We start from the raw sequence: 17,839 nt of genomic DNA, 5'->3' as shown, positions 1-17,839 counted from the left end.
TTTGCTGCTATTTGATGCGATATTCAGTAAAATGCTGCCTTAATGTCAGGAGCAGTTACGCTCACCTCAACCATAGCATTCAGCTCTTCTGAGTGTGTTTGAACCAAGGCCATCACCAGATCAAGAACCTAGAGGAACTGGCAGAAGCCAAACTGGGGATCAGTAAGCAGATTACATCTTTGCAAAATGCATCGCTCTGCATGTGTGCAGCAGGGAAATGTATATTCATATGCAGACACGTAAGCCAGGGAATGTGCACCACTCTGCAACCATGCAGTAGTAGAACGGGCACTGCTCTGCAACTGGCAACAGCAGAACAGGCACCACTCTGTGACTGGGCAATAGGGGAATGAGTGCCACTGCGCACAGTAAGCCATGAAAACGAAGCAATGTCCTATCGGTATTATCACTAGCATATTAATCCAGAGTCCCAGGCAATGCATTGGGGACCAAGGTCTGAATCCCACATGGGAGATCGTGAAAACTGAATTCAATAAGAAAATCTGGAAGCATCTAACGATGTTGGAAAAACTATATTCGTTCACTTGTACCTGGTCTGGCCGACACATGATTTGAGACCCACAGCAATGATTTTTAACCGCCTTCTGAAATGGCCTGGCAAGTTGTAACAATCATGACAAAGTCTCAAAAGAGAAATGCAACTGGGCAGCCCAAATGGCATTGACCTTGGCACGTGAAAGGACATTAGCAAAAATAGCTCTGTCAATGTTGCAGAATCCTCCTTATGGACATCTGGGGGCGAGTGCCAAAATTGGAAGTGCTATCTCACATGCTAGTCAACCAACAGCCTGATGTCATCATATGCATGGAATCATATTGTAGCAGCCTCCTGGCTGCTAAGATACAGACAGATTGCTAACTTGGCCAAACAGCAAGGGATGTTGGGTACATTAGCCATGTAAAACTCTGAAATCACAAACCCCACATGCCAGACACAGTTCAAACACAACAGTCATTCCAGACAGACATACGCCAACAACTTATCCACTAAACGAGGGAGAGCCAAGACAGAAAGGCACCGGGTCCTGCTACACAAAGAAACTAACAGTAGCATGCCATCTAAATGATTGACTCTTTATTTGACAGAACTACAGAAAGTTCCAGAAAACTACCTAAAAGGTATAAAAACAGGGTTTGCCTGCAAACCTCTCTCTTAGAACTGCTCTTGAAATCTCTGTAGGCCTTCCGAGGAGTCCAGCATGATGAGGCAGTGACCAGCTGACCATCCAGAGAAAAGAGAGAGAGAGAAAGAGGGTAAGAATGCAGCTTTGCAGACCCAGAAACAAAGCCACAGAGACAGTGATTGCGTAAATCTACAGGAGACTCGACAAGTATTGTAACCTCAAGGGGCCAAATAATTAGAGGGATGGTATATTGAGTATTAAAGATTATCATAACTTTGTTCCTAATAAAGTGGGGCTATTTTGCTTTGGTACCGGCATGTGTTCATATTGATTTGACCGCTGCAGTATTGTGGGGCACCTGGGAAAATTCATTCATAATATTCTGGTTGGAGTTGTCTAAATTACTTTCAGGAGAGACCAGACAACAATACCTTACAGAAAATGTGCCAGACACCACCGTCACAATGCCTGGATATATCCTATCCCACCAGCAGAACTGACCTAACAGAGGTGGCAGCACAGCGTTATATAGTCTGGAGGGAATTGTCCTGGGAGTCCTCAAAATGGAGTCCAGACCCCATGAACTTTCAAGGCAATAGGTTACACATGGGCAAGGAGATTTCTTGATTATCATGTACCGTCCTCCCTCAGCTGATGATTCAGTGTTCCTCCATGTTGAGCAACACTTGGAGGAAAGCACTGAGGATGGCAATGATGCAGACTATACTCTGGGTGGGAGATTTCAAAGCAGCAGTACTACTGATAGAGCTGGTCAGGTCCTAAAGGTCATAGCTGCAAAACTATGCAAAGGTCTGCAGTAGGTGGTGAGGAAACCAGAAAGAGAGATAACATAATCCACTTCATCCTCATCAATCTGCTTACTGCAGATGCATTTGTCCTGGGCAACATCAGTTAGAGTGACCACTGCTCAGGTCTTGTGAAGGTGTCGTCCTGCCTTCACACTGAGAATATCCTTCATTGTGTTGTGTCCCCACCATGCTAAATGGGACAGACATCAAACAGATCCAGCAATTCAAGACTGGGTATCCACTCCAGCAAAATCCGCAACAAATATCCCTCACTTGTCATTACCATCAAGCCAGGGGATCAACCCTGGTTCGATGGACAGTGCAGGAGGGTATGATAGGAGCAACACCGAAAAATGAGATGTCAACCTGGTGAAGCTACCTAACAGGACTATTTGCAAGGCAACAACATAAGCAGCAAGTGATGGACAGAGCCAAGTAATCCCACAACTGATTGATCAAATCTAAGCTCTGCAGTCCTGCCACATCAAGTTGTAAATGGTGGAGGACAATTCAACAACTCACTGGAGGAAGAGGCTCCACAAATATCCCCACTTAATGATGTAAGAGCACAAAACATCAGTGTAAAAGTTAAAGCTGATGCATTCGCAATAATCTTAAGCCAGAAGTGCCAAGCAGGTGATCCATCTTGGCCTCTTCCAGTGGTCCCCAGCATCACAGAGACCAGTCTTTAGCCAATTCAGTATCAAGAAAGAACCGGAGGCACGGCATTCTACAAAGGATATGGCCCCCGACAATGGAAAATCAATACAGCTGAAGACTTGCACTCCATAACTTGCCTCAAAACTAGGCAAGCTACGCCAGTACAGTTACAACACTGGCATCTACATGACAATGTGGAATATGGCCTAGGTATGTCCTGTACACAAAAAGCAGGCAAAATCCAACCCAGCCAATTACTGGCCCATTAGTCTACTTGCAATCATCAGAAAAATGAAGGTCTTGTCAATAATGTTGTTATAAGGCTGTACACCTGTTTAGCAACAACCTGCTCAAAGACTCCTAATTTCAGTTCCACTAGGGACACTCAGCTCTTGACCTTATTACAGCCTTGGTTCAAACATGGGCAAAAGAGCTGAATTCCAGATGTGAGAGAGAATGACAGCTCTTGACAACAAGGTTACATTTGACCAAATATAGCATCAAAGAGCCCTAGCAATACTAGAATCAGCGGGAATAGTCTTTGCAGGCTGTAGTCATACCTGGAACATAGGAGGATGATTATGGTTTTTGGAGGTCAGTCAACTCAGCTCCAGGACATCTCTGCAGGCGTTCCTTAGGGTAGTGACCTTGGCCCAGCCATCTTCAGCTGCCTCAACAATGACCTTCTCTTCTTCATAAAGTCAGAAGTGAGGATATTCCCTGATGATTGCATAACATTCAACATCACACACGACTCTTCAGGCACAAGCATTTCATGTTCAAATGCAGCAACACCTTGTATTCACAATATTCAGGCTTGGGCTGAAAAATGGCAAGTAAGATTCACACCCCACAAATGCTAGGCAATGGGCAACACCAATGATCGTCGAATTGTAATCATCATTAACATTCAATGGGTGTTACCATAACTGAATCTTCCGCTATCAACAAAGGGGTTACCACCACTGGACTAGTCACATAAAAAGTGATTTCAAGAGCAGGTCAGAGCCTTAGAATCCTGGAAGGTTTATCACCATTGACTCTCCATTTTTAAAAAAAGTTACTTTACAATTGAGTTTAAGATTACTTTGGTAGCTACTTTATTTATTCTGTCTATCTCAGCACAGATGTTAATTTGTACAATTGGGTCTCAAGTTTTCATCATGGTAGTTTTATATACATAACTATTAATCTTCACTGATTCATGAATTATTTCATCCAATCTGATTGGGAATGGCAATTTACAAAGAAAATAAGTCAAACAGAAAGACAGGAAAGTTAAAATGCAGCAAATATTATCTGCGACACATTGATTCCAATTTCATTTCTGCTAAATTGGATGTTTTAAATGAGTTACCTCACCCCTTATATCTAATGAAATAAGATCATGTTATCAAAACAGAGATGAATCAAACTTTCTACTGTAGTTGCTAAAATCATCCTTCAGAAGTTATGAATTGGGACAGAAATGCAATTACTGGAAAACCAATTCCTGCCTGTAAACTGGTCTGAAAATTACCAGAAGTGACTGCCTTTCTATTTGTGATAGTTTATATTCTGTAACCCAAAGCATTTTGATACAGGCACCTGCCAGAATTTAAAACAATATCTCTTTATTATAGCATGACATAAATATGCACTTTTTTTAACAAATAAAAATATTTTGGGCTTTTGCATTCACATAGTTTTCTCCAGGTCACTGCACTCACTGACAGGATATGTTATCAAGTGGCTGAGTGATCCATATTATCTACTACTTCAGGCACAGCTCCGTACTTTGTCTGCTCACACAGTTTGCTTAAATATCTGTGTCAAACATTACAAAACACAACGCGAAAAGATTTCATACACATAGTCAAAGTGAAAACCTGGCATGCGTAAACCATGTACTTATGCAGCTGTGTTCTGCTGCAACAAAATTTAAAATGGCAGCTGAAGTGAGATACAAAGCAAAGTAGCACCTGTGCACTTGAAAAAATGCTGAATTGCTGAAAACTACAAGCAGCTAGTGATATCAAGGATTACAGTCAAACACATTTTGTTTTACTCACAATCCATCATTCTGACAGTTCGATGCATTAACTGCCTAAACAGGTGTTACTATAAACACTTATTTCCCACCCTCCTTTATGGTCACCTTGATTAATAGATATTTGTCTCAATACTTTTGTCCAAGCCTTGTAACATCATTTACTAAAACCTGAAGATACCAAGCACTCTCCAGTACCTTGTCTGGATACCATTCTTTATCTGTGTTTTGACAGGAAGTCTCAGTCAACTATTCAACTGCAAGGGAATAGAAAAAAAGGAACAACTAAAAATAAAAAAAAAAATCACAGCTGTTACCAATTTTGCCTTCAGCTATCACAGCCAGGGATCAAACCTGTGACCTTCTTGGCGTTTGTAGTTCTGCTACTCTTCAAAAATCTATTGAGCCGTGAGGAAAGCCATGTTGGTATTATATAAACAAAATGGATTAGCCCCATCTCCCATGGCTCTGTATTATGAAACTTTGTTAAAATGCAATGAAATAAACTGTGATGAGAAACATCTTGTGGCCAGGAATTTCAGATAACTTAATTTGCTTGTTGCACTTAATGGAATCAGGATGGCTGACCAATTCAAACGTATTAAATCTCAATGAAGTATTCAAGGATGGTATCAGCTTGCATTTCCCACCACAAATCTCTTGCACTTAACAATTACCAAAATTAATAGCCTTGTAGAAATCAGTGAATGGAACAAAGTTGATGCCAATCAATAAGAACATACAAAGAATTTAATAAATAACAACTGCAAACCATCGTCCTAGTCAACACAAATGCGCAATTAAAAAGAGCATAAATATTGTTACCTTTGACAGAACTGTTCTCGTATTGTTGACAACTTTTGAGTGGATTCCCACACTTCACTCTCTACAAACTTGACATCATCAATGACTCTACTGCCCGTCTTATCTCATATCCAGTCATGCACCTCGCCTGTACTTGGGGATATCATTGGGTCCCAATCAAGGAACAAGGTCTTTAAAATTCTTATGCTTGCGTTGAAACCTTTCTGCAGCTTAACTGCTCTTATTGTTGCAATCAACTCCAGCCCTATAATCCTTCAGGATTTCTGTGCTTCTCCAATTCTGGTCTCTTCAGCTTGCCCAACTTTAATCACTGCAGCACTGGTGGTTGTGCTTTGAGTTGTCTAGGACCTAATCTCTGGAACACCCTCTCAACCTTGCTTTTCTTCTTTAAGACACACTTTAAAACCCATTTTTTTGACCAAGACTTTGGTCATCTCATCTAATATTTCATAAAAACTGAAAGAACTGTGGATGCTGTAAATCAGGAACAAAAACAAAGTTGCTGGAAAAGGTCAGCAAGTCTGGCAGCATCTGTGAAGGAAAAAAAGAGTTAATGTTTCGAGTCCGGTGACCCTTCCTCAGGGTCCCTTGTGAGGAAGGGTCACCGGACCCAAAATGCTACCTGTTTTTTCCTTCACAGATGCTGCCAGACCTGCTGAGCTTTTCCCCAGCAACTTCGTTTTTGTCACCTAATATTTCATTTGGTTATAAATGTAATTTATTGGTGATTGTAGGTTTATTTAAGTTAATCTTTTTGAATGATTACTCACTTTCAACTGATCAAAGCAAAAACGTTTGCAAGCACAAAGGGCTATTATGGCAACAGAAACAGCCTCCTAGCTAAATAACAAATACAAATCTGATGACCTAATGGAACCTCGTTGCAAATCTCTTAAAAGTCAATGACAGGGTTTACCAAACGTTTAGTAATCATGGTCTTAAATTGGTGCTTGAAAACTGACTTATGAATGAAACAAATAACTTATCACATATTTAAGCTAAATCTTGTCTCAAATATTCATTGCTAATTGCATTGTCTTTTTCTGCAATTTGTACTAAGTGAAATTCTCGGTGGGAAAAAAGTCTGACTTTATGTCCTTAGTCATATACTGCACAATTAGCCTACTAAACAGACATGCAATCCATATCCAAGCATTAGCCATCATTAACTTCAGAGATTAAATTGAGTGATTCATCAAATTCCTTCATAACTTGAAAAGAAGTACTTTGCCTCATTTCTTCACCTCTAATAGCAAAACCAAGATAGAGAGATCTCCATGTGATAGACTGTGGATACAAACTATATTCTAAAGACAGAATGTTCCATATTAATTTATTTCACCACCATGCCTACTTTCACTTTAGAGTTTAATTTCACTTTAAATTCTGGCTCAAATCTACTATATACTACAAAAAAAAATTCACAATACTTTGTGCTACTCTAACATATGATCTACCAAAACATGGGATTAAGATCTAAAAGTTTTCTTTGAAGTAGAAATTCCTTTTTATATTAATCTGTAGCTTTCTGAAGCCAGTAGTCTCTCAGAAATACGTCAGAGCTCTCACTCTGCTAACTTGTACTGGTGCACAGTTCTGCAGTGCTAATATTCAACTATGTTCTGAGCATTTAGTGATGCGAGGTGTTAGCAAGCAGCCTTTCCAACTCTAGGACTTGGCTTTAGATCCAGCTTGAATCAAATGAAATAGCAAACAAGAAGGTTTGAAGCCAAAATTACAAGATGCCACTCAGTGTCTAATAAAAGCAAGGCCAACAAAATTGAGATTGTAATTCAATGCAAATTAATCATATCACAAGACAGGTAATAGGGATGGTCGATGTGAAAATGAAAATAGTTTTATGCAGTTCGGACTAATTGCTAAGAGCTTTAACTACTAGACATCAAAAATGCATCAGGAATTCCAAAATACTAATATTGTTTTGTTAAAAAAAATTTGGGAAGAAAACTTAAGTGTTAAGGAAATCAAGAAACTATTTGCTACTGATTCATAGACCTGGTACAGATTCTTGAGCTGCCATAAAATTAAGTTAGTATTATTTTAAAATACCATGTTGGGATGAGCAAAAACACTCAGAAAAATAAAAAGAACTCAGGATGAATGCTGAGGAAATTGAATTTACCCACTTCCACCACAAATCCTGTGAAACTAATGCAGCTTTGTAAAAAGAAAGGATTCAATATTAATGCTTCCACATCATCAAGCATGATTGTGTCATTTTTCATCCTTTGAAATCTCTAGACCTTCGTTAACAATGTCAAACTTGGAATGTTTTGATTTGCATGACATAGAATCACATACGCTAAAAATGCAAATGGAAGTTTTCCATTCAAATGAACTAACAGGTTATTTTAACATCCTTGCTAACTTATCCCTGAAAGTTCAATTTTTAAATTCTGCTCTAATACAGTAAATCTTCACTTAACATTGTAGTTGCATTTCTGATAAGTGCAACTTTAAATGAAACAACATTAAGTGGATCAGATTTTCCCATTACAACCATTAAGAATTACTTAAGTTCTGTAGATTTCCTGCCAGAATGAAACATCATGCCCAAAACGTTTAAGCACTGTACAGTGTTACATTACTATACTTGTAAAACAGAAATAAATTTTAGAATATAAAAGAACTATGCTAACTCTTTCTACTCACTTCCCCTTCCTACACCACATTTCTTCACCTTTCTGCCAATCATTCTCCCCGGATTCCCACATATCAAATATAGTCTCTGACCCCTCTTGCTGAAGGATCAGCAAGGGTGAAGGTCAGAGAATGGGAGAAGTGACCAGAAGGGAAGGTTGGCAACAACCAAAAGGATCAGCTCGGAAGGAAAGCTGCTGAAAGATGTCACCAATCTGGTCATGTGATCCTACATCGCATCTGCACAATGAACAACATTTCCAGCCCTGGTGCAAACACAACGCCAAATCAAAATAACTTAACATTGACAACTCGACAGGAGGACTTATCTCTGCAGATATTTTCTGGAGGATCACTAAAATGTGCAGATAAATGCTGAAAGTAAACAGTTCTTCATCCCAATAATCCCAAACCTACAGTACAGAATACATGAACTGGTGCTGGTGTATTTTTTCCTCTAGTCTTGGTTCCACTTTAAACGTAACACCCACACTTAGAGAAACTTAGTACAAAAGGACAATGCAGGCAGATGGGATTAGTTAAGAATGGCGTCATGGTCAGCACAGACATAGTGGGCTGAAGGTCCTGTAATATGCTGTTCTTCATACTCTCTAAAATTACCCAATATCTCCATCTGCTGGTTATAAAAGGTCCATCACTGTGTTAGATTCAAAATAATGGTAACAACGTGTTATTCACAACAACACCTTTAAGGTCCAAATATTGTGAAGCACCTTAGAAATCAAATAAGATTTGATACTGAACTAAATGAAGAAATGTCAGGACCAAAGACCAGAAGTTTGATTCAAAAAGGTAGGTTTTAAGGAACATTTATACGGTTGAAAGAGAAAAAAATGAATAGAGGGGTTTATGAAGCAAATGTAGTTATTAGGGCGTAGGTACCTGAAGGCAGAGATCTCATGAAACAGTTGAAGAGGCTCGACGGGTTGAATGGCTAATTCCACTCCTGTTCCTTATGACCTTATGAAAACTATGGATGCCCAAGTGGCCAAAATAAATGGATGGAGATATCTTGGAGAGTTGCAAGGCTGAACACAATTGCACAGACAGAGAGGAGGGAGGCCTGGAGGAATTTTAAGTCAAAGACAAATATTTTAAAATCAAGGTGTGGTTGACTGGGATCCAACGTAAGTCAGCAAATACAAGGATAAGAGGTAAAAGTAGACTTGCTGTAGACTGGGAATACAGGAGGCAGACTTAAGATCTGAACTTTACGGAGGGTAGAATGAAGGAGACCAAGCAGGAGTGCTCTGGGATAGTCAAGTCTAGAGGTAACAAGAATGATGAGCATTTCAGAAACACAGGCAACATTGCACAATATTTTCAATGCGGAAATGGGCAGCCTTAATAAAGGCATGAACGCGTGGTCATAAAATTACCTCAGGATCAAGTATAATATCAATGTCAGGAACAGTACGATTTATGATTTAGCGTCAAAAAGCTGCCTAGCAGAGGAATGGGGCTAGAAGTTGACAAATGAAATTTAGAGCAGTGACCGGAAATATTGGGTTCAATCTTCCACACATTTAATTGGTGGAAATTTTGGTTCATTCAGAACTGAATGTCAAATAAGCAATCGGACAATGTAACAACAGCGGAGTCAAGAGAAGTGGTGGTGAAGTAAGCTGGGTGTTGAGTGTGGATGTTAAAAGTGACACTACGTTTTCAGATGATAGGGGCAGCAAATTGATGAGTGAAATACAAAGTGACCAGGAGTACAGTTTTGGGGTCACCAGGGATAACAATGCAGGAAGTGGAAGAGAAGCCTTGAAAAACTCAAACACATTTTCTTTCGCCAATGCACAATTATTTAACATTACCTTTCGTTACAAATATGCAGAGTAGGATGAATGATGCAAGGATGCTTGAAAGCACATTTACAATGTATATACATGTAATATATTAAGAAAGTACAGGGACAGCACGTGAGTTTGGACTATTTGCTTTTAATAAAAGAATACAGGTGCTGGAAATCTCACAATGTCATCTCCTTTACATTGGCAAGACCCAACGCAATATTGGGGTGACCACTTCGTGGATCTCCTCTGCTCTGTCTGTATGAATGATCCTGACCTTTTCAGTTGCCTACTTTTTCAGCAAAGCTCCTTTGTATCATGCTAACAATTCTGGGGCCTCAGCAATGTTCAAATGAAGCACAACGCCAGTTCAAATAACACCACCTCATTTGCCACTTAGGCACTTTACAGCCTTAGAACTCAACACTGAATTCCACAACTTCACAGCCTGACCACATGATGTCTGTTCTTTATTTTGCTTACATTCTCTCTTCTCACCTCTCACCACTTTGACAGCCTTGTCTTGTTTGTGTTTGTTTAGAACACAAACCTGTACAGCACAGGTACAAGCCCTTCAGCCCACCACATCTGCACTGACCATGATGTCAAAACTGAACACATCTGCCTGCACATGGTCCATATCCCTCTATTCCCTGCCAGTACATGCATCTGTCTAAATCTTATTAAATATCGCTATCGTATCTGCTTCTACCATCTCTCCTGGCACCTATCTCCCTTTGTGTAAAAGAAAATCTTGACTCGCATATCTCCTTTAAACATTCCGCCCAAACCTTAAACCTATGTTCCCAAGTATTTGGCATTTCCATCCTGGGAAAAAGACTCCCACTATCCACCATACCCATGCCTCTCATAATTTTATATACTTCTGTCAGGTCTCCCCTCAGCCTCTGATGCTTAAGCAAAGCAATCCAAGTTTGCCCAACCTATCCTTACAGCTAATGCACTTCAATTCAGACAACATCCTCTTTTGCACCCACTCCAAACCCTCCACATCCTTCCTATTGTGTAGCAATCCAAATGTGGTCTAATTAAAAAGTTTTATACAGCTGCAACATGATTTGCCGACTTTTATTCTTAATGCCCTGACCAATGAAGGCACGATGAGCTTTCTTTACTACTTTATCCACTTGTGTTACAATTTTCAGGGAGCTATAGACTTGGATTCCAAGATCCATCTGTATATCAACGCTCCTAAGGGTCCTGCCAGTTACTGTACACCTTGCTCTTGCATTTGGCCTTCCAAAATGCATCAAATCACACACTTCTTTGGATTAAACTCCTGCTATTACTCCACCTTACTCTCCAACTGATCTAACATTCTGCTCTATCCTTTGACGACTTCCTCACTATTCACAACTCCACCAATTTTCATGTCATGTACAAACTTGCTGGTCAGACCAACTCCATTTTCACTCAAATCATTTATATCTGCTACAAACCACAAAGGTCACAGCACTGATCCTTGGAGAATACCGCTGGTCACAGGTTTCCAGTCAGAAAACACCTCTCCAGAACAACATTCTGTCTTCTATGACCAAGCCAATTTTGTATCCAACTTGCTAACTCACTGTGGATTCTATGTGTCTTAATCTTCTGGACAAGAAAACCATGAAGGCCCTTGTCAAATGTTTTAGTAACGTCCATGTAATCAATATCCATTGCCCTACCCTCAAAAATTTGAGAGACAAGACCATGCTGACAATACTGAAATGAAATAATTCTAGAGACCCATCATCCTTAACTATAGTACTGCCTCATACAGAGTCAGCCAGAGTGTCAGTGTCCCTGACAAACTTTTTATGTCAGCCAGGACTCCCTGATTGGACCAGATTAACAGCCCCAATCAGGGAACTCATATTCTGTAATTCCAGCTGTCTGAACTTGTTACCATGACCACACTAATAAGTCCATCAGCAAGACTCACCAGCCTATAATTTCCTGGATTATCCCTGTTGCCGTTCTTAAACAAAGGAATAATATTGGCTATTCTTTAGTCTTCTCGGACTTTGCCTCTGGCTAAAGAGGATACAAAGATCTCTGTCAAGGCCCCAACAATCTCCTTACTTGCCTCCCTTAGTATCCTGGGATAAATCCCATCAGGACCTGGGGACTTATCTACCTTAATGTTTTTCAAGACACCCAACACCACCTCCTTCTTAATATCAACATATCCCTCCCTAATTTTATCACCCATGTCCTTCGCCTTGTTGGATACCACTGCAAAGTACTCATTAAGGTCTGCATCCACCTCCTTTGGCTCCATGCCATAAATTCCCTCCTTTGTCCTTGAGTAAACCTACCTTTCCCTAGCTACCCTCTTGTTCCTAGTATATTGAGAAAATGCCTCACGATTCTCCTTAATCTTACTTGCCAAGGACATTTAATGGCCCCTTTTAGCCCTCCTAATTCAAGTTCTTTCCTGCTTCCTCGATATTCCTCAAGGGCTTGTCTGATTTCAGTTTCCTGAACCTTACATGTGTTCCCTTTTTCATTTTGACAAACGTTTAATATCACTCAGTATACAGGACCCAGTCCCTCCCTTTCAAACCTTAATTTACATCCATTTAGATTTCTTTATTGCTTTCACCACCAACAACAGTCTCTTTGTATTTTGTACCAAGCCTCTTCACTCCCAATTCCCTCCTATATACTTTTGACAGAGATGCAAAAGTATATAAGAAAAACAATTTTCCAACCCTTTTCCATTTTGAAGAAGAGTTACACTAGACTCAAAATGTTAACTCGTTTCTCTCTCCACAGATGCTGAGCGACCTGCCGAGTTTCTCCAGTATTTTGTGTATTGGCTTGCATGGTTGGCTTAGAATAATAACATGTTTCTATGTTTTAACTTCTATATATTTAGAAATCTGAGCACATGACAGAGACTACAAGTTTGAAGTTTGAAGTACATATCAAACTAACCGGGAGAGAAGAGAGAAGAGAAAGTACTTACCCCACCCATTGTTATTCCATCAATAAGGGCTACATATGGAATCTGGCAGTTTCCTAAAGAAAACATTTTAACTGTTTACATTTACAAATATTTGATCAAGTTGGTGTTTTTTGCAATCAACAGTAAGATTCCTGCAGTATTTCATTCAGATTTAAAACATAAAATCAGAGAAAACTTCAGGCAATTTCACACTGTGCTCCAGGAGTTGTGATCAAGTGTAATTTTCAAGTGAAAAAGGATTAGATTGTCGGGGTGAGATAGGATAATATACCAGGTTTATAGTAAGATTAGATGGGTGGAAGGAACAAACTTAACTTGGTTCTTTGTGTTGGGTCGAAGTTGCGTGAATCCACCTGAGAACATGAAAATGCAGGCAGGTTTGTGCCTGTCATCCTGTAAATGGTTAGATCAGATACTTAAACATGGTCAAGAAAATCTGTGTCTCACCTCTGAACAAAAGAGGAGAATTTTTTTAAGAAATAATTTCATGCTGTTGGATACCTCCAAGGAACCAAAAGGAAAGTGACAGAAAGGTTACTTGGTTTCAACTCAGGAATAAGACAAGAGGATCAAAGTAGTAAAGAACCAGGAGAATTGTGACGGAGAAAGTGGAATAAACAGTTTTTAAGGATAATCTAACAGCAGAGTTATGATGCTCCAATTTACATACCAATTGCATTGTTTAGAATATACTCTTCCCTGAAGAAATCTTCTGCCAATCTGTCTCCAACTTTTCCTGCCTCTGTAACAGCTAAATAGGGAACAGCAAAATCAGCCAAGAAATCAAGAACTTATTAAAAGAGACATGATAAACCCGAGACCTTCATCTTGTCAAGGCATTCAGATCCTGTCTTGCAGGATAAAATACAGATTATAAAGGATCTCTAAGCTCTATCAGTTGTAGGTAGACTACAAAGCCACTGATTGCTGGATCAATTTTCATCCTTATTAAGCTCTGTAACACCACTAATGGTAGAAGCTGTACAGAAGCCAAGTTTCACTGAACAAGAATATACATATTATACTGAAAGAGCAGAATATTTTTTATAACTGGAGAAGAGTGGCTTGGGATAAACACTTACTGAATTTCTGGCATTAAAAAAATGCTTCCAGTAGAAGCTACACAACATTGGAATTATACATTAATGCAGCCTGCAATCCTTTTTTTAAAATAGGAAGGTGAGTTATAGCGCCATAAGAGTGTTGTCATAACTGCACTTCATAGGTAATCACTAATTGAGTTTGATACAATTGGTCAGGTTTGCGATTTGGCAGGTATTGGTGACTGTGGTCATTACTCTATGTGCATTGCAGGTTTGTCCATTCTTGTACATTAATTGTGACAATGTACAAAAATCCAAAAACTGCCTGTAATAAAATATAAAATGAACTTACACCTAGACCTACCTCTAATATCACCACCAGCACAGAAAGCTTTTTCTCCAGCTCCTTTAATAATCACTAACGAGGTTTCATTGTCTTCCTCCCATTTCTGTCACAAAAAAGAGAGTTAAATTGAAGTTGGAAAGGTGGAATATCAATTTGACCCATTAAGCAAATAATTCAAGGATCAGTCCATAGTGAGTACAATATATACGTGCCACACTTATCAAAACATGCCATCTTTCTACACAAATCACGGATTCCTTCATTCAGGCTTTGTACGCAATCGGTGAAAAGTGAACCAGCTATAAATGGCATAAAATCAATCAAGTGCAGGCACACTCATTAACAATCTCAGCTACTCTGGTCAGTAGCTGTTCACCTGTCACCATACAGTGCTTAAGCGGTTTAGTGCAACTGCTGTGTGAAAAGCAAATAGGCAACTATATCCTTTGAACACGATATATCTTTTGTACTATTTGCCATATTAATAGAAGAAGGTGCCAGGCAAGGTCCAAACACTTCCAGAAAAATGCTTGGAGTGAACAGCAAATCACTCTTGGCACTTGTAACATCTGACTCAAGGGTTAGACTATCAAAGGACTACAGGCAGTTAATTTGCTTAATCCCATCATATAGAAGTGGTACACAATTGAACACTGTAAAGACTGAAGCAATTGTTTGTGTTCCTGTTTGAAATCAATCCCCTAACTATGAACACAGTTCTTCTACTGACGACTGTTGGACATCAAGTTAGTCTGTTCACAATCTTGGTGTCACATTTGTAACAATTTTTTTTATTTTTTTTTGCATCTTTAAAAACTGGATTGCAAGGAAAAACAACTCAGAGATAGTAAGAACTGCCGATGCTGGAGTCGGAGATAACGCAGTGTGGAACTGGAGGAACACAGCAGGCCAGGCAGCATCAGAGGAGCAGGAAAGTTGACTTTTCGGGTTGGGACCTTTCTTCAGAAATAGTGTTATCTAAGGAAAAACAACTGCTTTTAAAAAAAAAGACAGGGACTTATTAGGATGGCTGCATAATTTTACTACAAGGAATTCGATATCTATTGTGAACTTTTTTTTGTGATTAAGGGCTCCTGTATTATGAAGGCAATCAAAAGTCGAGGAGTTGTTTACAAGTGAAGCTGATTTGTTCTCAGTTAACTGCACAGATTGGATTTGCAAACAATTTAGAGATTCACACAGACAGCTGTACTGTTGCTCCCTTTAACAGAAGCTGACTGTTCTCTACAGTTTAAGAAAAAACAGCTTAAACCTAAAGAAAACTAGTTACCTTTCCTACAGCAATTGTTGTGAACTGTGACTTTGGAATTGATAACTCAATTTTTCCAAGTTAACATTTTCAAAGTGAATCAGAAGCTTCCAAAGGACAACTGAATACCAAAGGCTTAGTCAGCCGAAGTAGGAGCACCTCCATACTGGACTGACTTTCCAGTTTTTTCTATTCCCACCAGTAATCTATTTTCTCTACTTATTTGTCGGAGTGTGTTATGCACCAATGATTTATATCTGTTTACTTTTATCCACAATCTAATTGTTTATAATAAATAACTACTCTTATTTGGTACAGAAACCTGGTCCCTGCTTTCCACCAACCTCAATCTGAAAGTCATTTGAATTGAAATACTGGGCATGCCTTAAAATAAAACTTTAACATTTGGTACAAATCAGGTACAGCAAGGTTTGATTTACTGTGCACTACTCGAGTGGATCATAACATATTTGACCCCAAGATGAGCTTCTCTCCTCATATGTGACCATCTGTTTTCACCTTCCTAGCATCACCCAGTTTTGCCTCATCTCAGTTCCCCTGCTGTTGAAATCCAAATTCCAGCTTTGTTTCCCCTCTAGACTTCACTAGGTCAATGTACTCCAGGCTGGCCCTATATTCTACCTGGAGACTGAAGGTATACAAAATTCTACTGCCTGTATCTTAACACCTGCTAACCTTACCAGTGACAGATTCCAGGAATGAACTTTTTAAAAACTTGCAACAAGTTCTATGCTGACCTACATTCGCTCCTGATCAAACAACATCTTGATTTTTAAAAGTTTCATGTTTATTTTAAATTTTCAGTGGGAGTGGTCTTGCCCCTCCTTATCTCAGAAATCTTCAGTCCCACACCCTTTGCATTCCTCTGATTTTAACCTCTTCAGCATCATCAATTTTAACCAATGAATGTAGTATTGGTAGGCTGTGACTTCATTTGCCTAGATTTAAGCTCTGAAATACCTCCTTACAGTTCTCTAACTTGATTCCCTTCTTTGGGAGGCTCCTTAAAATCTCTCTGCTTGGTCAAGGTTTTGGTCATCTGATGTGATACATTCTTATGTGACTCTGTGTCATGCTTTATTTTACAATGCTTCTCGAAGTACCTTGAGGCTTTCTGACACTAAAGGATCTAAGTTGCTGCTGTTGCTGATGAGAGTTGCAACTGAGTCCTAATCACCATACAGAAATAAACTCATGCAGACCCCATTTCACCTCAAGCATTCTGAGGTTATTCTCATGTGCATTACAGAGATGTCATCAAGAAACTGATTTTACCTCTATGACTGGGATATTAGGAAGGGTGATCAGGAACGTTCAAAAGAGGTGGATTTAAAGGGGGGAATCAATACAAGTGAGGAACGTGGAACAAGCTCAAAATACACAGGAAACCAGAATCAAATGAACAAAAAACAAAGAGGCGGCCAATAATCTCAACTGAGGAAATTTGACATGAAGGGCAAATACATGAGGGGATTTAAAGGTAGAATTTAAATTTCAAATTGGAGTTATTCAGATTCACCTTCAGAACATGGGAGGTCACTCAGTCCCTCAAGTCTGTTTTGTCGTTTGATAGGATTAAGGCTGATTCTGACATAACCCAATATTGCTGCCTTTGCCCCATATCCTTATTCCCTTGAGATAACATTTATCAATATCAGATTAAATTTTATAATTGATCTAGTGTCATTTGCTATGCAGAAGACAGTTTCAAAAATTTACTACCCATTACATGTAGGTTTTTTTCTAATTTTCTTCACAAAAGGCAGAGTATGCCTTGTATTCTTATATTCTCAACCTGCAGAAATAGTTTTCCATCTAACTTTTCTGCTCCCCTTAATATCTTGAAAACTTAGATCAATCACCACTTAATATAAATTCCAGTAAATGCAATCCTCATTTGCAGAATCTCCTGTCGTAATTTAATCCCTGCATCCTGGGTAGCGTTCTGGTAAATCTACTCTAAGTTCCCTCAAATATATCCTACGTAAAGTGGGGTGTGCAGAACTGCTGAGATAACAAGGTGTAGAGCTGGATGAACACAACAGGCCAAGCAGCATCAGAGGAGCAGGAAGGCTGACGTTTCGGGCCTAGACCCTTCTTCAGAAATCATCAGACTTCTAGAGGAGTCTGGTAGAACAATTACTGACCAAGTTGGCTGAGTCCTGAAGGACAGAACTGCTAGACTGGATCAGTGGCAAATGGTCAGAAAAGAAGCGGGAATAAACGTGACAAAATCCCA

The 17,839-nt window shown here is 39.4% G+C and overlaps 1 protein-coding gene across 1 annotated transcript in view; it reads right to left on the bottom strand.

The window, feature by feature from the left end:
* The window catches only part of hibch (3-hydroxyisobutyryl-CoA hydrolase), a 99,803-nt gene that overhangs the window by 49,938 nt on the left and 32,026 nt on the right, over positions 1-17,839 (bottom strand). The window contains exons 2-4 of the mRNA XM_048598738.1: positions 14,328-14,412; positions 13,591-13,671; positions 12,921-12,973 (exon numbers count right to left, since the gene is read on the bottom strand). Of these exons, the coding sequence (XP_048454695.1) occupies positions 12,921-12,973; positions 13,591-13,671; positions 14,328-14,412 (219 nt within the window). The remainder of the gene's footprint in view (positions 1-12,920; positions 12,974-13,590; positions 13,672-14,327; positions 14,413-17,839) is intronic.

The sequence above is a fragment of the Rhincodon typus genome, chromosome 7 (genome assembly GCF_021869965.1).
Source record: "Rhincodon typus isolate 14 chromosome 7, sRhiTyp1.1, whole genome shotgun sequence".
NCBI classification, from domain to species: domain Eukaryota; kingdom Metazoa; phylum Chordata; class Chondrichthyes; order Orectolobiformes; family Rhincodontidae; genus Rhincodon; species Rhincodon typus.
The sequence above is the reverse complement of the archived record's forward strand: the minus strand, read 5'-3'. Positions and strand labels throughout refer to the sequence as shown.